Raw genomic sequence first — 23,758 nt, forward strand, 5'->3', positions numbered from 1 at the left:
TTTGTACCCCTATGGGCAACATGCAGAAATACTATATCATGCGTGTAAATGTAAATCTGACAAAAAGCTTTTTTTGTAAATCTATGTACAAAGCTTTTCCATCAAGAGCCTGAGCCTTGCTATTAATAGAAGCAGGGGGGCTCCACAGCTGTGTTAGCCATATTTGCTTCTACCTGTATTTGCTTTGTGCTGGTTCCATTCAGCGAGACCTGAATAGGCCAGAGAGTTGGGTGGAGAAGAACCTAATGAAGTTCAACAAAGGCAAGTGTAAGGTCTTACACGAGGGAGGAACAACCCCACGCATCAGCACAGGCCGAGGAAGGACCTGCTGGAAAGCAGCTCTGCAGAGATGGGCCTGGGAGCCCTGGTGGCCATGGCAAGTTGCCCATGAGCCAGCAATGTGTTCTTGGGGCCAAGGCCAGTGGGGCCTGGGGGCGCATTAGGAGAAGTGTGGCCAGTAGGTCAAGGGAGGTGATCCTCCCCTCTACTCTGTGCTGGTGAGGCCCCATCTAGAGTGCTGTGTCCAGTGCTGGGCTCCCCAGTTCAAGAGAAGCAGAGAACTGCTGGGGGGGATCCAGTGGAGGGCTGCAAAGGTGATTAAGGGACTGAAGCACCTCCCTTATGTGGAAAGGCTGAGAGAGCTGGGCCTGTTTAGCCTGGAGAAAACTGTGAGGGGATCTTATCAATGCCTACAAATATCTTAAGGGCAAGTGTCAGGAGGATGGGGCCAGGCTCTTTTCAGTGGTGCCCAGCGATGGACAAGGAGCAATGAGCACAAACTGAAATGCAAGACGTTCCATCTGAATATGAGGAAGAACTTCTTTACCTTGAGAGTGACAGAGCTCTGGAACAGGCTGTCTAGAGAGGTTGTGGAGTCTCCTTCTCTGGAGACACTGGTTCTTCACCAACAATTAGCATAAAAACTAGTTGGAGCTTTTTCCTCCTGTACTGCTTAGTTCACAAGCAGCGTGAGCGCTGGCCTGTTTCTCATAAGATTGTACTGAATGACTGAACTCGTCACCCAAACAATCACAAAGCTATACCCTGTGGCTAGAGTGTCCTTAATTGCTTCCCCAACTGCTTTCCCTAGAGCCCCCTCTTAAATTAAATGAAGTACAACACTTTCATAGCCACCATCATACAGCAGGTATCTCAGTCTCCAAGTCACCATTCCTACCCAATAATATCAAGCATTTCAGCTAGTGATTTCTCATCCTTTCTCGAGGACCAAGACAAACACGCGTCACCAGTGTCATACCAATGCATTTACTGTTCCAGATACAGCCAAAAGACTTTCACCTTACACCTGCAACTGTCCTTCAGAAAACTGATTATAGGGCTTCTTAATCCTAGCTTCTTGTCAGCATGGGATGTGAGGAAACTACCAGGAAATCCACGTACCTGTTGCTGAGCTCCATTACTGACATTCAACATCTTCCACTAGAGAAGGGGAGCCTACAGTCAGCAAACCAAGCAGCTGGGCCTTGCCTGCATTTGAGCTCTGTTTAGGCCTTCTACCACATTCCCAACCTAAATACAGGAAAGCATCTGTTCCATTTATGTGACATTACATATGTACACATACACAATGATGCACTGCAGAAATAATTACTTCTAATACAGCACAGCTAAGGACAGACACCACCTTCCCAGAGCAGGGAGGGCACTGCACGTATGAGAACATGATCCTCACCAGTAAACAGTACAAATAAGAAACTACCCAAGCCAGCTTGTCAGAAACAGCAAGGACTCCACGCAGCACAAGAGCCTCCAGGCACTCAGGGTGCTCAGCCAGCAGCCCTGTTCCAGGGACGTGCCTCCACGCTAGGCCAGTTCTTTGCATGAGAGCCAGTGAGTCACTCCACCAGGCCAGCCTGGTGGTTCAGGCACTCTCCTGAAAGACAGAAAGACGTATCAGCTCAAAAGTGTTTCCTCCAGATTATGTAGTCAGGTCTCTCTATCTCAGCAGACTCTCTAATAAAAAGGTTATTGCCCTCGAGAGGGTAAAACTCCTTGCTGAAGCCCAAACATATCCACCACCTTCTCCTTTGTTCAAGGCCCAGTGTAATCCAGGAGCACTCAACTGATTTGGTGATACCCAAACAAGATGCTTCAGATCCCCGGTATGTGGCTATTGGACAGAGGGGGCTGAATTGCTACACAAGATCATCATCTTTTTGGATGTGACACTGCGTTATTACATCATGCAACTGTACACCTAGTAGAAACTACTCCACATTTTATTCATGCCGAGGTGGCTCCGTCCAGAATGGAGACATTAACCAGAACAGACAATACCATTCTTGACAATTCACAAGTTTTGCCCAAAGAGACCTTTGCCAACCAAGGCAGAAGGTTCTTAAAAGGAATCACTGAAATAAGCTGGACCCAGGAGGTGAAAGACTGGCTCTGTACTAATGCACTCAACACTATCCTTAAGGAGGCACTTCCAAACAGGACTATGAAAATCCACGTGACATCCTACACCTCAAGAAAGACTCGTGGCCTCTGGGACACACAAGGACAAGATTGCAATTTTGAACAGATGTAAGCAGCAAGTTCTGCTTCACTGCTAGACACCTGATATTCTCAAAACAAGCTACAGCTCAACAATGTCTTACACATTAGCATAACTAAAACTTGAGTGCAAAATTTTTAAGTATCCAGATACTCCAGAGAGGACAGCTATATAAAGAGACCTAGAGAATTATTCATGGTTCACAGGTTAATTCTGTAATGGATTGTACAGATTTCTACACCTGGTTTTACAAAGTACATTATATCCCATATAGACACAATGCCATCTGGTAGACGAATGCTTATCTTGTGCCCCGCGATGAAGCAACAAGTGATCCCATAAGGCTCTTACTGGTAACTTTTTTCAAAAGATGTACTTCTTGGCTAACCGCAACATGAAAGAGTTCTTGCTGAAGAAAGCAGAATGCACTCCGATTTTCCTTATAGACCTCTCAATTTTTACAGAAACACTAGGATCATATTGCAATAAAAGGATCTTCCAGTAACACAAAGTTGACTGACACATTTTACTTTTACTTTCCAATGTATAAAATCTATTTTTGCGTTTCCTCTTACAGAAATATGCCACAAGCAAGAAGCAATGGATTGAAAGCTAGGCACAATTCCTACCATATGAACTGAAAGTAAAGGGTAAAAACAAGGATGGCGAAATCTCAGCTAAAATGTTTTATATACAGCAAGGATTTTGATACATTCCCTCTCCCATAGCCAGAACACTAAGCTAGTTATATTAACTAACAGACCTTTAAAACAAAAACAAAAGAAAAAAACCCCAACACATCAACTTTAATCAGTGCACTTCCACCTGAAGAACAAAGCCTGAACATGGTAGGCAAAAAGGAAATTCCGTCTCGAGGAAAACACCATCTCCAATTTTCATATATCATGCATTAGAGATTCCTAGGACTGAACCGCTAATACTTGTATGCAGCTAGAAGCTTAGACATACTGTAAATGCATTATCTGCTGCAAGCAGGATATTGTCATATCAGGCTACTTGAAAACCTGAATCTGAACAGATGTTTAAACCAGCCTTCTTCCATAATCCATTTTGCACTTAAAACCAGTCCACAGTTGGATCAGTTCTTTTCAGCAAGGCAAAAGTTACAAGCTAGCAAATGTCATAGCGATGATTCTTCAGTCTTCATCTTTTTTGTTTGTCCATTCGAGCCGCGTTGCAGATCCTGCCTTTTCTTTTTCTGCTGCTGTAACCTTTCCTCCTTCCTCTGTAAGTAGGCAGTCATGTTATCAAATGAAGCCTTGTAGAGACTGCTGTAGTGGCTCTCTGCACCAACAAAACCTGCAAATGGGCAAAGCGAGAACATAAGACAAGTGTTAATTCCCTTGGGGGTCCCATCAGTTACTTCCCGTACTATAATTACAGACAGTGGAATTTCAACTAATTTACTGTGGTCCTATTCACTTTATTAAATATCAGCATTTACACTGTGATTAGTGCTGGTTAGCACCTGTTTAGCCTTCACACAGCCATGCACAGTCTCCATTTTTAGGCTAAAAACATTCACAGACACAAGCACCTGACACTGAAGCAAAGAGAGCACACAGCTCTCCTTACATGTTGGACACTTGCAGACTTCAAGGCTTCTGTTTGTAAAATGACTGCTGTCACAACTCCAATAAGATGTCTAACAAGAAGTTGTTCCCCAAGACCTGCAAAGGGTATGCCTAATTGTAACTGGTCTCCTAGAGTATTAACCTAAAAGAAGCTCAAAGAAGTAGACTTCAAATAGCAATGTACTCATTTCTAAGTATTCACTCCAATGGTTTTAACTTTCTGTGAATTCTGCATAATGTTCATCACACCATCTCCAAGACTCCAAGCTTAGACAACTACTATCCCAAAAAACCTGATCAGGTTGTTTCTGTAGAACGACACTAGCTGGCTAGGTCCACATTTCTAAAAATTGTTAAGAGTGATACCTGACAAAGCCAGTTACCTCTAGTTCTTTTTATATTCCTACTTTTCCTGCTATCAAAAATTCTTGATCTTAAAGGGCCAATTTGCTAGGGTTTGGTCCTGAAGTTAGTGTGCTACTCCACAGTAGTGTACATACAGCATCCTCTCGTTTCTTCCAGCAATTTTCCCTTGCTGGCACTGAGCAAAGCATACACGTTTACTTTCAAAGATCTTGCACTCACATAGTAAACAATTTATTGGCCTCTGGCCCTGGGAGAAATTGCATGCTGTCAGTTTGAATACCCATGATAGTCTCTGCTTTATTGGTCTGCACTAAATCTTGATCTATCTTTCTCTGGGATCAGTTACAAGCAGAATGTCAAACTGTTCAACGTGTATTTCAAGATTGACCTACACGTCTTAAAACCTACAGAATCATCAATCAGGTTAAACAAGTTTATAAAGGGACAGCAGGAAGAAATTAAGACTGGGTTTAAACAATGTAATGATCACCTTTTTTAAAAGGAGTAACTACCTTTTCAAGCACTAATTATGCACCGGAATAAGTGCTCATCAAGTGATCCTCTCCTTACTAATTAACAATAATAGACCCTGTCATCTGAGCAGTCCTCCCTTCCCAGCTGCAGATGCAGCTGGCTACCACATATCACAGTAATTTGTTACAGTGGCTAATTAAGCTCAGAACTTCTTCCCTTGCCTACTCTTTTTACTTCTCTATTGTTCATTTTCACTCACACCTCGTACTTCTAATTATCTGCCTGGCCATAACTATCAAGTCAGCAACATCTACATGCAAACACTCTCCCTTCCAAAGGAGTACCTGACTTCCTCTTTGATTTCAAAGACTGTACCAGCTTAATGACAATTTAATGAACAACTTAATCACAGCTACACTCTAAGCCATCCAATACTAGACACCAAGAAGACTTTACATTAGACTGCAGATTCCTGCAACATTTCCATCTTTATGTATGGCCACCAAGAACAGACTAAAAGACCAATGGGGACTGTAACAACTTTTTTAAGGAAGGTTCCCAGTTTCCCAGCAAAGTACAGGAGAGAAATTTCAATTAATCAACTCTCAATACACAATGAGATACCCACTGGCATGTGCTGCAATCTTTCTCTGTCCTGCAGCCACCATAATTTCAGCTTCTAAGTAAAGTTGGGTGGTTTTTACATAAAAAAATCCTAGAAGCATTGGGTGCTTCTGAACTAGTAAACCATGTACTACTTTTCTTTCAGAGACTAGAGGTGGGGCAGGAATCAAGAACAAAATGAACCAGCCCTGACAGCAAACAATTTCATCTGTGATACCATCCAGGGTCACACCCTCCAGCCACAGCAAACTCCACACAATCTGCCTTGCCACGGTGGACCTGAATGGCCCATCTTTACAGCAAAGCTGCTCCTCCCATGGTTATTCCATTCTTACTGTCTCCACTACACTTCTGATAAGAGTATCACTCCCAGTTAAAGAGACTAAACAAACAAACAACAGTATTCAATATCACAGCAGTAAGACAGACTCTGGCAGCTCAATCATAGGGTGTTTAGATACATCCCTGTGATAAGTTGTCTAGTAAAACAGTTAGAATGGTATAATTCAGATCTAAATGCCTACATCATTTTGTGGTAACAGTATCCTGAACACACTTAATGTACTACACTAACTGCCATACCAGATGGAGTGACGAAACTGAGAAAACTGAAAGATGAAGTAACTCCAACAGCCAGCTGAACAGACCTGAACTCTAATTCTGCTCCTAGATTCATGCTTTAGTTATAAAAACTGCATTTCCTGGGCCTTTAGGCCAAATTTCTCTACCTTCAAACACTGTCCAGTTGTCTTGAAGATATTTTGACATCTTCTGTAGTCCTTTGTCATCAGTTACAGCCTGGGAAGAGAAGGAATATTGTTTATTATTTCCAAAATATCATCTAATCTCATGCTTCATGGCACACAAAATTGCAACAGCTCTCAAATGAGTACAGTGAAAGGAGAGTAAGTGTAAGCCCCCCACAACCTCTTTTAGGCTCCTTTTTTCCAGGACTGCTATAGAACCCTGGCCTGAGATCACGTGTTCTGCTGGGGAAGCTTTGCAACTTGAAGGAAAAGAAAACAGATTCCCACTTACTAATCTGTGAGGAAAAGGAATATCACAAGAAACACATAAGGGCCACAGAACATACTTGGAAATTTCATTTAAAATCACTTCACAGCTGTACCATAGTTAGCTGGGGACGTAAAAGGATAACAAATGAGTTTCCAGTTGTTTAACAGGCTATTATAGAGAACTTGATAGCACATTACTCAAATTTGACTCCTGTTGTTCGTGGGGAAAAAAAACCATCCCCTTAATGCTCCCAGAATGCCTTGTCCCCCAAAGGATCCTTCAGAGGCAGGCACAGCGAAGGCTGTGTGGAAAGCATATCTGAGCAAACCAGAAAGGGATTTTGTTGTTTTGTGGTGTTTTTTTTAAATAATCAAGTGTAGCACAGACAATGGTTTGAAGTACTGAGTGCAACAGCTGACAACCACTCTGCTTGATCCTGCTATGGCAGATGTCAGCTTTACGAGAGAAGAGACTGGTATTCATCATAAGCTCTCAGTAGCTTTGCATTATACACAGGTGAGAAGTAGAATGAGATGTGTACCCGTGCCTTCTATGCCATCTCAAGACACAAACAGAGAAATGTGCCATTTAGCTTTCATGGAACACAGTTTACTCATTTTTGCTATGGCCTCAAAGCAACACAAAACATTCAGGATGCTAGTGTAACAAAAGTGTCTACCTTCCACTGATCATCACATGGTCTGTACAACTGAAGAGGAGCTTCATTGTCTTCCTGCAAAATCCAGAGATCTCCTGTTTCCTCAAACGCAATGTCCCAACCTTTATGTTTCAAAGAGATTTGCTGTCTGTAAACTAGCTGTTGGGCAATGGCATCAAGCTGAAAGATGTAGACTGTGGGAATACTTTTGAGAGGAAAAACTTAATTACCATTATTACCAAATCCACCTACAGCCATCACTTGCACAGCAAACTACAAACACCCACGCTAATTCCAAACAGAGCCAAAGCAAAGTCATTAGGAATTGCAAAAAATACTCTAGCGTTTCTAGTGCAGTTTGCTTACATGATCTGAGACAGAAGCTGTAAATACGTAACACATCAAACAGCTTTTCAAGTGTTATATGAAAGAAAAAGCGGTCAACACTGCCCTTTCTTTAAAAGAAAAGGTAGCAAATGGAATTTCATAAGAATTACTAAAGATTTATATAAGGAGTGTTGCATCATAGCACACTGGCCTACAAGGCTTCACTTGATGGAATACGTAGCCAAGCACCAGTCAAAACAAAACAGGAAGGGAATTACATACCAGGGAGGGGAGGAGGGAATAAGAGGGACAGGAAATCTTGACACAGCTGAAGAACAGGACTCTGGCACTGCACTCATCTCCACCTCTCCCATCAGGACTCACTCCTCTAGCAGCCACAGCCTCTACGTGCAGAGCTTCCTAACCTCCCTCAGACAGGTCCCCAGTGTGCCAGGCAGGACACCATGGCTCCCTCCCGAGTGGCCTACCAGGTCCACGTGACAGCACTGTTCAGAAATGCTAGGCTGTGGAGTTAGAAATAAAAGCCTGACGCAGAGCGCAGCATGGCCCCTGGGCTAAGTGACACAGGCACAGCCCTCAGCTGACATGGCTTCTCCTTCCAGGGCCACTCTGGATGCCCATGCAGAATGCATGACGGGGATCCTTGCTCTGGCCAAGAGCAAGTCCACTGAGGGGACAGATTACAGATTTCACTGTACAGGTAGCTCTGGCAATCTCTCCTTTTCCTGTTGGCAAGCTTTTGTCAGGAAGAACAGCTTCCTTGGCAGGCTTAAGGTGCTGTGGAAAGAGAGGGGAAGAGTGCTTGTCCATCCCCGTAAGACATTTCCTTGCCAGCTGGATTTGTAAAGTTTCTCAGTGCTTAGGCCCTTCAGCTCCTGAGCACTCTCTCCTTACACAAACACAATTATCTGAACCTCCAAAATCAACGTAGCCTCTCCACAGTTTTAAACTGAAGCAACGCTGGGGTTTTAAACAGAATGGCCAAACCCATCTACAGGAGCAGAATATGCTAACAGAAGTTTGGCCGTTCCATCACTACAGCACCCTGAACAAAACTAGACCCAAAACACATGGGCATCAGGCACAGCAATTCTGGGAGACATCCTGAGCACCAAGGAGGGCTCTCACACATCCTCGTCGTGCGTTTCCTCCTGTGATGGAAAGGCTTCCTAAAGTCTGCAAAATTTAACTAAGCCAGTTAACCCTTGCACGCAGACCAAGCACAATAAGGACTCAGAGGCTCCCTGTGAGGCTGCAGGCATGCCTGGGACACTTGGAGAGCCACAGTACCAAGTACTGCAGGCTAGGGGAAAGTTAGGACAGCCAGCAGGGAAAGCTGCTCTTGCCTTTGCAGGAGCCATGATGATTTTAGCCTTTTTTCCCCATTTACTCTTACCAGTCACATAGAATGGCAACATAACCACCTTGACAGCAGTAGGTTAATCTTGACACAGGGTATTTCTATTAAAAAAAGAAAAAGAAACATCCTTGTAAGTCAAGACCATTTATGGGCAGAAAATTCACATTCCATTTCACATCTCAGCCTTTAAAATACAGAAGATGTCTTCATTTACAGCAAGTTAAGCAACATAATTACCTTTAAACTGCGCCACTGTTTGCTGTTTTATGAAGTTTTCCACACTTCTCCCTTCACAGCCATCCAGAGATCAAATGCAAAGGTTTTAGTGAACTACTCTTAATAGACAAACTAACAGATGAAGGAAAAGTACACCACCTTCAGACATTCTCTCCTGCGATGCTAATGGCAAAAACATCGACATTAAGCCCGCTCAGCCAGGATATCACACTAGCAGCTCAGAGATTATAAACACAAGCCATTAGCTGCTGTTGCTGTTATGTTTGCTAAACAAAAAAAAGATAGCGAGGCACAGCTAATATCCTTGCTGTGATGCCTCTGTTTTCAACCTGCGTCTGGGTGAAGCCATACTGCTTAACAGAAAACATGCCTTGAAGAACAAGGCAAGACGGCCAGAGGCCATTTTCCTCATTAAGAAAAAAACCAAACAAAATCCTCGAACAAACTAAAAAAAAAAATTATAATCTCACACCCAACAGCAACAAAAAAACCCTACACAACATTCCCAATTTAGAAGATACATAGTTTTACCTGGGAGAGAATCGGAGAAATACCTTTGCTACACAAAACATACTACTTGAAATATACAAAAACTGATTTGAGGCTCCCTGAGTGGGAAGCGAGAGCTTGGGAGGAGCAGAGAAACTGCAATAAGATGCCCTAGGGTGCTTTTCCGAAAGTATCTGTTATGTAATGTGAAAGATGGAACTGCAAAGGCAAAAGGCTGGTTCTCAAGTATATTTTGTAAGTAGTTATAACACCAGCATTTCTGATTAATAAAAGCCTTCCTACTAGAGTTTTCCCTGGCATAAAGGAGATACTACATCTTCTTGACACCCTGCTGGCAGAACTCAGGTGCATCCTTAAGTCCTCTTTCCTTTTATCTACTTTCCAGCCTTCACCTCTTTCCCTGACATGACACTGGTCACTAGACAAACCATCTGGATCACCAGGTTCAGCTGAATTTGGGAGTAACCATGGGATTTTACCCTCTGAGCTACCAGCTGATGTATAGGCATTGTCAGGGTGCTTGTTTCCGAATTTTTCAATCAACATAGAAAAGCAAAACAAGCTGTACAGCTTCCAAACATTCAAGTCAGCAAGTTTAATACCAGAATTAACTATTTCGTCAGCGGTACATGACGCAACTACTAAAAGATAAACCAACAGTGGGAAAGATATTTAATAGTATAAATACATCTGAAAGCCAGGGTTACATAGTGCATCTCAAGCACATGAGAAAAAAAATTAAATCCGTTGTGTGATACAATCTCATGGAAGGAAGCAAGAACAACAGCATGCGCACACCTTTCACTCACGTATTCAGATGCCTGTATGCAAATATGAACAGAAGAGGAGCAGTTTACAAAGAACATTATCAAAACGATGATGTGTTTCAGAGCTGTTGGGAACAGATGGGACTAATCTCTTGCTACTGTGCAGAAATACTAAGTTGTTAGTCCATATTTAGCATTGGGACCCAGGATCCCTGTTTCACACTGACATAAAAAATGCTTGCAGTTCCAAATACTGGGCAGGATGAGCGGGCTGAATCAGAAAGGTCCTCTGTAGCCAATATATCTAAATGTAGTTATTGCAGTATGGAGCCATTTATACCACAGCTTTAGAGTAGAACTGACAGCTCCTGTTGCAAACCACCAGTGGGTTCTTTAGACATTTAAAGTAACAAGCCAAGATATACAGAAATATATATATAGAAACCCCAAACCTGTGATATTTACTTCTAATAACAAAGCGCTGCTTTTATGCCTGTCTCATGACAAACATGCAGGGCAAGTGCAGCGATGGGAAGTGCCCACCTACACAGGAGTGCTTTGTCAGAGAGACAAAGGGTTCTGTGAACTTGAAGTATGCAGCAGCTCTCCCCCACCCTCACTGTGGGAGGGAGGAGAAGGCTTTTTTGATTTGAACCAAGTGTTATCCACAGCTGGACAGACCAAGAAAATGTATCTTCTTTGCAAGCTCTTTCCTTTACACATGTAGGTAAGTTAACAATCAGCAAAGTGATTACAAGACCTGGAGCAGTATCTTGTTCAAGGACAAGCCTATAAAATCAGTTAATTTAAAGACAAGCTACAGGAGCAGTCTGTGATAAACAGATGTTCAGTTGATACTCTCTGAACTTATTCAGCATTTATATGACACTGTTACCAGCCTGCCAACACCTTAAAATTAACTTTTGATGTCATCTGTGAGAAGAGGTGACCCTATGAAAAATTAATGTACTGGAGCACTGGGGTACAGTTGTGCAATTCTTGTTCTGGACTTTAAACAAGCTTCTGCTGTCAAGAGGATCAGATGAGGCGGAAGCTTTGAAGCAGGAAAAACATTTATATAGCACTATGAAATTAGAGAATTACTCCCATTCTAGTGAAAAAATGAACTGAGGATCTGCAACCCATCAGCTGAAACCAATGCTATACTGCTCAAAAACATTGCTACATTCCCAAAACACATATCTGTCATTATCTGCCAAGCAAAATAAGCCCATGTTTGTGTGCTCACATGACCCATCATTACTGATAATTCCATTATCATTATTGTTATCCATTTTTCCATGCTTCAAGCTGTGTTTCAAGCTTCAGTGCATTCACAGTGGTTATCAATGATAAAAATGTAATGCAGAAGACAAGAAAACACACTTATCAATATCTGATCTTTGGTTGCTGGAGTCATCTGCAGACAGCTGCTAGTTACAACCGACAAAGTGCTGACTCAAGACATTGTTCCCTTAAATTCAGACTGTAAATGTTACAGTAGGTTTTGAAGGTGATCTTTGATACACCTGGATACATAGCATGACTAAATACTACCACCAAACAACACCTCTGGCATTTCTAGCACTATGATGCCAGCAAAACACAAATCTCCTCCTTTGGTCCTGCTGGCCATTGAGACTGTAACTGTTCTGAAAGAAGCATGTACTGACAGCTGTGTAGCATACAGCACAAAAGTGGCAATGCACTGTATTAAGGTTTAAATCTGTAATTTATCTGTCTGTAATCACTGAGACACTGCCTGATCACCATTCCAAGTGTGTACAAACTCCAGAAGTCAACTGAGTCTTTGGCATCCCTCAAGCATTGTGCAAATTTAGTGTCACCGGAGACAGATTTTTAAAACCCCTGTAAGAGTGGGCAGTGAGCAGAATTTCACAGATTCAAGGAACAGGCCAGCCTGAGGCTTCCAAGACCACCATTAGGAGACACATACGGCAGTGGACAGAAGAACTGCAAAACACTGCAGGAATAGTTTATTAACTGTTGTGTTACATTTATTAACCCACAGTTTATGGATTTTCCCTGTCATTGCTTGCTTACACCGAGGTAAAGAAGCTAAACTGACACTCCTCAGTGAACGGGCACCCCAACTTTCTGCTGAGAGACTCCATCAGCACAGAGTATCCTATGGAAGGGACTTTATCAGGTGTGTGAGGAGGCAAGGCAAGTATTACTAAACTATGTCCAAAAGCCTTCAAACACATTCTAAGAGAGTTGGAGATTATTTTTAAAATCAATTCTTGCTTGCAGCAACAAGGTTTTTTTCCTCTAACATTTGTCAATTTATCCAATGCTATGTTCAAAGTTTATTATAGCTTCATTTTTTTAAAAAATAATAATAGTTTGTAAGCAATGAGGTTAGAATACAGTGTGAGACCAAGCCCCATTAATTTATAGGCAAGCTATCTTTCTAAATGCTAAGCCAGTCTAAGCAAAAAGTAGCATTTTTAAAATTAATAATAGGATTCCTCACTTCACAGCTAGTTGCTTACTAGTCCTCAATGATCCAGTAAAGCTAGAAGGCAAACTATTTTAAAATAAAACCATTCTTCCCTCCAAAGGAAATGCCTTACAACATTGCTGTGGATGTGGATTTGATGGTTATCAAACCACACTGTTTCAACAAAGCACTTGTTTCAACATTAGCTACTTTTGAACACAAAGAGAAAACACCTTAACTATGAAGCTCCCCAAGCCACTTATTTCCAGAAGACTACATGCAGTAATTTTACAGGTTTGCCTCAGTCTTAATTCTCCTTTCTTTACTCAAATCCTGCTGCACCCAGACTCTAAGAGGATGTGGGCTAGATGGGCTTGTTGCCTAACTTGCTACACCCCTTTTTTGCTTGTGAAAAAAAGAAACAGCAGTAACAACTTCAAAGATTTCAAGTACTAGACTCAGTTTGAAATGAGCCAGGGACCTTGTGAATGTGTACCAGAGGTCTCTGGCTCAGGTGTACTTTCAAGTATACTTTCGAGTTCAGGAGCAGGTTAATATATGGATACTACTCTGAATTCCAAACCCAAGATTTCCAGTATCTAAGCTCTGAATGCTATGATCCAAGTGGCTGCCATCCTGGGCTTACCTACAAAGTTGCAAGTTATTACTCAACACAAAGAACAACTTACTGATGTCTTTCACACAGAAAAAAACTCAAGTTGTTGGGTCTGTACCTAGCAGCTTGGTCCTTCCATCAGTTATGCTCCCAGTTCAGTAACTGGGAATCCCACTAACAAAACAGGCCAGACGTATATGGACATCAAAGAATCTCTGACGGATGCCCGTGAATGGCTCCCGACTGCTGGGAGAGGCCAAGCACAACACACTGACTAACCAAAACCACAACAAAACACAAGGGAAGGGGACTTTCCAATTTAATTTCAGTCTGGATACAAATTCTGCAGTGGATTTGCCTCAAGAGCCATGCACAGCTGCTGGCTTCCCAGTCACCTAACAACTGGGAGGCAGCTGTGGACTTCAGAGAAAGCAGTTTAAAGATTCACATGAAAAACACACCCAGCAGGATGGGTGGTAAAATGAACAGCTCTTAAATGACTCAACGGATTAGCAGCCAGCTTCATATGACATACAAAGTAGGGACAAGTACAAGTGCTGTAACACTGCTATAAGGTCATATGTCAATTCACGTGACAAGAAAGAACAAAACCAGAGATCAAGTACTACCAGAACCACTGCTCACGTCAGATTAGCATCCCGTTATCACAGCAGCACCCCAAACACACACATACGACAGCACTCATGTACAGGCTGCAAGCTAAGGAGAGCTGCTGAGGTATTCAGTTTTCATGTAGGACTGGGACATTTTAATTCTGGATACCGCCCAGCTTCAGACAACCCAAGCCCAGTGTTTTGACTCTGTGGGGTAGTACTACTGCAGGTGACTGCTTACAAATGTTACAACACTGCTCTTTGCTCAGATAAATTGCAACTGTAACACTTGAAATTCTAGGTATTTTATAAAAACCGGCGATTTTTTAGTTTTTTTCCAGTGTTACAAGGTATTTTCTGGCACCAAGACTCTCTGGCACCCATGGTTTTGGTAACATTTTCACGTGAAGGCTTTCTCCAGTGTGCAGAACTTGTATTTGGGAAGAATTACAAACAGTTTCATTTGGTTACTGCTTGGCACATTTATAAATGCACACAAGAACCTTCTACCTTTCCTGAAATCCCAGGCTATTGTAACGGCAACTCACAGGCCTCACATAACTTCTGAACCCACCGATGGAAGGGAAGCACTCCCAACAAAATGCAAACACCACGTTTGGGAGTCACAAGGATCAGGAAGATAGCAAAAGCATTGACATACACACAGGAGTACCTGGTCGGGTTTGGTTGTCTCAGGCCCACAGATGCTACTTAGATGACAGCAGTACACTTCTTCTCCACTTTTGTACTCCCAAAGCCTCAAAGTCAAGTCCTGGACAGAAGGAAGCGGACACAAGTCTATTACTAACAGCACCTCAGGCAAAGAGAAGCCATTCGTGGCCTTCAGCTAAATCCTATTTCCCTGGAGAGCTTCCCACAGAAGCTGCTAAACAGTCATTTAGTTAAGACCTCAAATTGCAGATAAAGCATTTTAATTAACACAATTTTTCCTCTCCATTCTAAATTATTCAATCATACTAACTTTAGTTTTCCTTCTGAAGTGGAAATTGGGTAGCTGGAGGAGGACATTTCAAGCCTAATTTCAAATAGCACAGTAATACATGTGCTCAGCATTTTAATGGCTATTCTTTCAAGTTGCCCTTCTCCACTCCTACTCTTGTTATCACCCAAATTCTTGCTTGCTTTAGTAACCTCCCAGAAAGAAGCTAAACACTTCTCTGGAAAAACAGAGTCATCCAAGAGCTAAGAATGAAATACAGCCACACGCAGCACTAACACTAGAGTTGCTAAGTATTAAAGGAACAAGAGACAAGAGCCTTAGGGAAGGCAAGAGCAGCAGCTGAAACCAAACACTAAGGATTACTATGATCTTCACATCTTCACAGAAAACAATTGTTTCCTATGTAGTTTTGGTAGTCTGGGAAACAAAGAATATTGTTTCCCTTATTATAGGCCAACTCCATCTACTCCCTTTGTACATGTCTGGCATGACAGCAGGATGCCATCAATTTCAGAAAAGGGCTGGGGGGAGGGAATGGATGGAACACTCACTTCTTCAGTCCTCATCCAAGCATTGTGAGGCACTGCACTGCAATCTCTACATAACATGCACTGGACATACTATGAGGACATACAGACAAGGACATAATCCAGAACAAGTCGCCCAGGGGAAAGCAAGTGGGAGGGTGTAGAAGGAACAATTTTCTCATATTAAAAGCTCTAAAAATATCTGTGATTCTAAGGCCATTCATTCTCAAGACACTCATTATCATGGCAGGCTAGCATAATACTCATTTGCTTCAAAGTTGTTTAACAGTCCAACGATTAAAGTTTGTCTGTGCTCCAAAGCAAGAATTAACGATGAAGAAATACTGAGGACTTTGTGATTTCTCCATCTCAAAGATCTTAATAAGCAGCTAGCCATGCTATAAACAGAGTAAATGGCTCTTAAGATTATCTAGTAATAGAATGGTTGAATACTGAAGAGAAAACGGAGAAAGGTGGGGGGGGAGGGAGAGAGAGGGCATGCTGTAAACCGTGAGAGATGATGCTAAGTATTCCAAGGAACCTGAGGGAAACACAAGCAAACAATGGCTTTAAAATCTGTATTTTTGAGAAATACTTTTCTGAAGAAATTACAATACGTACCCCAGAAGCTGATAACAGTAGGTCAGGACAGTTGGGTATTACAAGTATTTTGTTCACAAACCTAAAGGGAAAGTAGTGAGAAGTTGAACTCTCTTGCATGACACTGGTCTTTAAACACACACAGTAAGAGAAAACACCAATTTTAAAGGTAACTCTAAAATAAACAAACAGATTATCGACATCAAGCTAATTGGGAGGGAGAAAAAAAATATGTCTACAGTACTTCATATATGCTACACAAACTACTTTCTACTTAATAGGAAAAAAATATTTCCCCATCTGCACTCAAGGAATTCTATCGACTTTCTCCCGACTGTGAGCTTTGCCATTTAGACCAAGAAAATACCAATGGAGATAGATTTACTTGGGTAGCACATTGCCCTTTCTCAACTCATGACACACATTTAAAACATAAATCAACAGATGCTTTTAAAACACAGCAACAACAATGAATCAGCTTTCAGAGTACCACATCTCTCCCATCACAGCTGGAGACCATTCAAAAGCAATCTTTACAGATTTTTAAAACAAGAATGTGACAATTTACCACCAGTGTCTACGTTCAGCCAGAAACCTTATTTTTCAGAAATATGTAATACTGCTGTGTCTACCGTGACTTGCCTTTGCTGAGTAACAAGGACCTGAACTTCTGGAATTCGTTAATTAACTTAATGCTCAGCAACTTAAAACACAGTGACCTGAGCAAAACATTACCTGAGTGGGACAGTCTTGCTTTAAAATGGGCATATTATTAAGGCCATTAAAAAAATAAAGAGGAAAAATAAATAGAAGGAAGAGATTTGGCCACTGTAATACAAACTTCCATGACAAAGCGGTACTGGCAGATCCAGCAAGAGTCACCACGCACCTCACTGAAAGAAGATCCAGGAGTGTGAAACAAGACAACAATTACAGCTGCTTTATGTAAACCTTTGCTCATTCATTCCTAATTTAAATATTGCATTTTTAAATATATTTCAATTAATTTACACTAAGTGCCTTTCCACTCTGCAGCCACTAATGAACTCTTTGTGCAGACAAAACAGCCCCCGTTTAGAAGAGTCTTTCTGACGATCAAATTCTATTCATTAGAAAGTACAACTGTGTACACAGTAGGTGGAAATACCAGACACGGCTCTGTAAATATGCTATAGAAACCGGCCTGATCAAAGACTACTTAGATCTTTAACTTCAGTAGTCTCTTGCTTTTATACTATGCCAATTCTCCACAGATTAGACTACCAAATGATGTTTATTAAAATCAGACTGACACTCCAAATTAATCCATGTCCTAAATGCTCCATTGAAACACCTTGGTGGGCAAGTGTAGATAGGTTTGCTACCCATATCTCAAGTTCCCCAGTCAGAGAGTCTTTAACTCCTGTTTCTGATACAGTGAGTTGACTGCACCGTGTTGCATCATCTTATGGAAGAACACGCCTGGAAGGGCGTCATTAACCCCAAGTAACTCAGAGACAGACAAGCAGAATTACATGCATTCTCCACCCTACGCAGGGTCACATCTTCGCTGCTATCTTGTCACTGGGGACTTCAAAATGTAGCAGCAGCCACACAAAAAAAAAAACCCAAACTTGCACAACCCCCCTACCCTACTCAAAAACCCTAATAACCAGCAACAACAAAAAAAACTCCAAAAGTCCACAAAACCATGTGGAGATAGAAGGCAAAGTGAACAGACTTTGAAAATACCACAACTGATAGACATTTCCCTCTACATTTTGCTGCTTAAAAAGTCTTTTAAAAGTCTATTTGCCATCTGAGTCTTCTTCGCGGTAAAATGACTGCTGAGAAGTAAAGGGAAAATACAGTCCCCTCCTGTAGGCTGAAAAGGAAGTCCAGATCGACTGGCTAGAAAAAAACCTTACTCCTATAGCAAAACAAGTACCTGTCTCCTAGCAAGTCAGAGCACATCTGAACCACATCCACACAGCTAGCAGGCTGATCTGCTGCCCTCTACTCTTCAGATCCCTGGGAATAGAAGGACCTTCACTTCAGGATGGAAGAGAAAGGAAAGGAAGGGAAAGGAAAGGAAGGAACATCCTTCCTGTTTTTATGCAGAGCGAACCCTGAATTTTACTAGGCTTAGTAACACAGCAGCAGCACATTATCTTTCTACAGGGATATCCCCTACAATCCACCTTCAGCAGATCCTTCTACCTACCTAAGTGTTCTTCCCCACAGCAATAGAACCAATCTCAAGAAAAACACCAAGTCCCTTTTCTCAGCTACCAGAAAGGCCAGGTAACTACATTAAGAAGCATGATTCCTTGAATCTGTTTTATGCAGCCATTCTGCAGCCTCTAGTTCACTGCAGTCTAATGTCCAGGCAGAAAGAGTGTATCTTACTGATGCAGCCAGGTTTCTTTTGTATTACCACAGAGCCTCCAAGTCTGAGCTCTGCATTGAGACGGCATTAGATTAACATCTGCCCATGCTAATCACTAAGACCTCCCTTCCTAAAACTTAGGGGGGCTCCATCTTGAACTAACAATCTCCAGACTCTGCAGTCTCTTGTGGCCAGGAGGTCCAGGGAGGCAATTCTGCCCCTCTACTCTGGTGAGACCCCACCTGCAGTACTATGTCCAGCTTCGAGGTCCTCAGTACAGGAAAGGCATGGACTTGTTGGAGCAGGTCCAGAGTTGGGCCACAAAAATGATCAGAGGGCTGGAGCACCTCTGCTATAAGGACAGGCTGAGACAGCTGAGGTCATTCAGCCTGGAGAAGACTCTGGGGAGACCTTACTGCAGCCCTTCAATACTTAAAGGGGGCTTATTAGAAAGATGGGGACAGACTTTTAAATAGAGTCTGTTGCAATAGGACAAGGGGTAATGGTAAAAGAGGGTAGATTCAGACTAGAAAGAAGAAAGATTTTTTTTTTATAGTGAGGGTGGTGAAACAGTGGAGCAGGTTGTCCAGAGAGGTGGTAGATGCCCCATCCCTGGCAACATTCAAGGTCAAGTTGGACAGGGCTCTGAGCAACCTAAACTAGTTTAAGATGTCCCAGCTCATTGCAAAACGGTTGGACTATATGACTTTTAAAAGTCATTTCCAACTCAACACATTCTATGATTCTAATACAGACTTAGCTGTTAATTTACTATGACTAGAAGAGACAATCATTTCATCCACTGAGACACAGGGAAGAGCTGCACCCAATAACTTTTGCACACAACGAACTTACTCTGTGTGTCCCAAACAGTAAGATACAATATTATAAGGAGCCTTTGCCAAGCTGACTCTGATCTTCTCATCTCTGTCTGCAGTTAGGATATACCGGTCATCAGGACTCAGTGCCTGTTGGTAAAGGGAGAGTTTAAGTGCCCGGCGGTTCAATGCTTGTTTTAATATAATTCTTTCTAACCAGGAGAAAAAAAGATAAGCGGTAAACTGTCTGCTGCTCCTGATTCTCAATGACAGGCGCAGCTATTAAGCCATGCTTTTCCACCAAAAACAGAAGCATACATCTTTATGACAGTAACTTTGGCTAAGACAAGCGACACTGACTACCAGGTCCAGTGAAATCCACTGAGCTCCAACACTACAGGCAAACGTCCTACTGAGTGTTAAAAAGAGAAACTTATCACATTGAAGAACCCAACTGACATGACAGACTAGGTGAATTCTCATATACATTCTATCACTAAGTCTTCTGTGACTGTAACATGAAGCCTTCTTAAACACACACACTTCCCCAATAGGAAACCCTTTGGTAAGCTTGTTTCCTTACCAAACTCTGCAGGAAGAAATCCCGACCACGTATTTGATTTATATAAAAAACAGAAATCCCAAACCTAGGACAAGAGCAACAATGAAAGACCCAAACACAAGCAGGAATGCAGGTTTGTACACTAACTACAAGGAGACATGTACTTACAACATCCAACAGCAGAGACAAGTGACCTAGCTCAAGTTTTCCATCTGCTTGAGGTTCTGTTATTGAGTAAGAATAGACATCACCAGACTTGTCTGCAACCAGAATCTTATCTTCTGCAGCTGTAATAACCAGGGAAGTGCATCTCCTGTTCACAGACCTGAAAGAAAAACAGCACAGTTTGAACAGCTCTGGATGGCAGCTTCAGCAAATCTGGATTCAGACCCGGTTAAACAGGCCAACAGACTGGACAAAAAGCTCTCAGACGCAGTATTCTTGAAATGGCAGTAATGAGAATAATGTTAAGGGAAGGTATGGGGCTGAAATAGCACTTTTGAGACCTATTAAAAGACTAAACTATGTAATAGCAAACACCTGGGGGGGTGACAGAAAAAAAAGAGACCATTAAAGCTGCATGCCTGCATTTTGCTTAGGTGCTTTCTCAACTGAGCATTTTACCTAGGCAGCCTGCCAGTACTCTATAAAGAAAGCGAGCAGACTTTTTTGAACTCTCCATAATAAAAATACAAGTTAAACATGCAGAAAAGAGAAGACAAGGTAGGAGTTCTCCTAGTAAAAGCCCTTTGCAACAACACATCTGAAAACTGTGTGGAAACTACTCCTCCATTTACCACTTCTTACTGTAAAAGGAAGCCCTTACTTGTGAACCTCAAGGACTCTTCCTCCTCACAGCCAGAGTCAGAGCACCACAGTCTTAGGGTAACCTTGTCCAGGCAAAGCCCTGAACTTAAATTCTGACTGTCCCTCATCATCTGCCAGTATCTTATAGTTCCAGTTGCTATTGCAGCAGGTAACAGTTTTCTTGCGCCTTTTCAGATAAATGTAAGGACCATATATGTGAGAAAACCAAGTTTTAGGAAAGGTTTAATCACTTATTCTGGAAAACGCTTCTGCAACTTAACAGCTATTGTTACTGCTGTTATTCTTTTCTTTCCAAACCCCTCTATGTCCTGTGTGTTAACAAATGACTAGGGTCACCGAGGATCATAAGGAATGGACATTTCTATTCACCCGCTCTCAAATTTGGTGTTCATCTGGAGGCAAAAGAACAATACACTGTATTTACGGTAGGAATCAGAAAATCTAATATTTTTTAGTGGCTGTTTAAAGGAACACCGTAACAATGGAAAAATGTATAGAACAGAATGCCTACTAACACACTGCAGGCTCAGGCAACAGAGTTTCAAAATAGGTTACCTTGCCAAGAAGAAAAAGTCTTGGTCCGAGTTCATTGTACTGCCTTTGATCTTACAACACAAAAAGTCAATAGTTCCCCTTGTCTGAAATGAGCTGACTACAAAAGATAGCACCACATGAAAACTTTTATATAGCTTGCCACAGAACACCAGCGCAAGTTACATAGCTCAACTCTAGCATTCTTTTTTTCATGCAGAGGCCCTTTTGCCTGCATTCCCGGTTTCCTAATAGCAGGTAGTGACATTCCCAAAAAATCCAGCTGTGGTCCTACCTGATCTTTTAGCAGAAACATGAAATATCAAACAATTACCCCATGGCATATTATGGGCAAGATATACAGGGATGACAGAATGCAGAATGAACAGAATTCACCATTTCTGGTTTTGTTGGTGATTACTTACTCACGATAACATTGGTTGGTTAAAGGTCCATCATGTACCCTACGCACACAGCCAGGCAGACAGAGACTCTATTTTGTTTTGCAACCAGGGCCTCACCATTTGTCAGAGACCACCAGAAGCAGAGATGTCATATGCTGAGGTACTTTCTCAGGAAGTCCTTCATGGTACTCTTTTTTTTTTTTTCTCTTTCTCCACAAACAGTAGTCACAAGCAGCAGCAGAAAACCTGTAACTGGAGGACCTCTGGTGGACAGCTACAGACTGTTTTCTCAAGAGGACCGTACAACAGAACGGAAACAGTTGGCACCACCTCTAAAGATCTGCTTTTAAGAGAATTCACAAATTCCTCAAAACATCTTCTCCAAATCAAGAGAAGCAGACAGTGCACTCGCTGAACTACTCAGTATTACTCTTGCAAGCCCAACCTTACCATTCCCTAGGAGTAGGTAAAGTTTCAGTTCTTAAGGACACAAATACCATCTTCTGGAATAAGAAAACAGATTATCCTTTCCTCAGCCAATGATATAAACAGGAAGCTTAGTGACAACAAACGGCAACATCCCAAGCACTACTATTTTATAGTTCTAAATGAATCAGCCATATCTCCATAACAAAGTGACACACAACATCCTGCTTCCTTACCTGATGCTAACACATTCCCAGGAAGGCTTTGTATGGAACAGAATCAGATGTTTGCTGTCATCTGTCAAGGCAAAATAATCTCCTGATGGGGAGAAGGCAAAAGCCAGGATGTCATCACTTCCTTTACCTGTAAGTTTTCCATCCTGCCTAATAGAGAGAAGGAAAACAACAGTTCACAACCTGAGAGTTCCTGAAATCCTTAAGAAAGATGGCTGTTCTCACACCACCAAGGGGGAGCATGAAGAACAAAGTACAACAATTTGTGTATTTGTGCTTAAAATGCTGAGCCAACTTGAACATTAATGCAAAGAGAAAAGCTAAGAAAAAGGAAACTGATATAAGGTCTAAGCCTGAATTTACCTGCTTAAAAAAAACTACAAAAAAACCAAAAAACGCTAGGGTTTGTGCTAGCAGATCTTGATACAAATTTAGGAGAAAACAGAAAAATTAGCTACAGATAAAACAATACCCAGTGGTAGAATATAAACTAAGAAAAATACTTTTTCAAGTTTTGAAATCTCATGACTTGGAGAACAGACCTGAAGGAGGAGTTATGTAACTGGTTTATATCTTTTTTTCTGTCTTAGATGACCTAATAAACAATGCAGCATTCTCTGTAGATGTCTTGACCAAGAAGAGTCATACAGAATCACTGATTGTACTACTGGTGTTTCTCTAAAAACTTGTACAGTCTCCCCTCTGGGACGAAACAGAAAAAAAAACCAACATACATATATATCCACTAGGGTTAGCAAAACCAAACTAGCCATCACCTGATCAAGAAATCATCCCATGTCTTTCTTCTATTATCATCATTACCACATAACCTTCAGAGGAGATGCTCCCTCTAGGAAAACAGCAGATTTTCTCACCCTTTATTTCCTAAGGTTGTCTTCTCTACATTGCTGCAATCGTACACGAAGAGGCCATCATCACTGTGAATAAAAACCAACAAACTAAAAACACTAGAACGACTATGAGCTTAACTACAAGGAGCTCAACTCCTTTGTAACATGCTATTTCGTGGTCACTTGCAGCACCGCCAAAACCTTGAGGCCCCCCCCTGCCAAACGGGCTCCCAAAGCGCCACAGGAGCATCGCAAGTTTACACCTGCCAAACCAAATCGTCACCTGCTGGCAACGTAACCGTGATTTCTGCGCATTTTACTCGTCAGACCCGCTGTGCTTGTCACTAGCACTTACCCCGCTGTTCACATACCAGCGGCGCGCACCTGGTGGCGCGCAATCGTGCCAGAACACCGGCAGGACCGGAACGCTGAGGAACGCCATTTCGGTAACGGCGGGTGCCGAAGGGGCGCCTGAAGGCTG

General features: G+C 42.0%; 1 protein-coding gene across 1 annotated transcript; it reads right to left on the minus strand.

The window, feature by feature from the left end:
* Nucleotides 1–3,030: 3,030 nt before the first annotated feature.
* On the minus strand, nucleotides 3,031–23,734 carry WDR4 (WD repeat domain 4). Its single transcript, XM_040585168.1, has 11 exons — nucleotides 23,649–23,734; nucleotides 23,302–23,364; nucleotides 22,430–22,576; nucleotides 20,173–20,329; nucleotides 19,480–19,592; nucleotides 16,278–16,338; nucleotides 14,842–14,940; nucleotides 8,997–9,061; nucleotides 7,274–7,457; nucleotides 6,306–6,375; nucleotides 3,031–3,838 (listed from the first exon to the last, which is right to left on the minus strand). The coding sequence occupies exons 1-11, from the start codon at nucleotides 23,717–23,719 to the stop codon at nucleotides 3,660–3,662; spliced, it is 1,209 nt and encodes a 402-aa protein (XP_040441102.1). The 5' UTR covers nucleotides 23,720–23,734; the 3' UTR covers nucleotides 3,031–3,659.
* Nucleotides 23,735–23,758: the final 24 nt, after the last annotated feature.

Source organism: Falco naumanni, chromosome 2 (genome assembly GCF_017639655.2).
Source record: "Falco naumanni isolate bFalNau1 chromosome 2, bFalNau1.pat, whole genome shotgun sequence".
Taxonomy (NCBI): Eukaryota; Metazoa; Chordata; class Aves; order Falconiformes; family Falconidae; genus Falco; species Falco naumanni.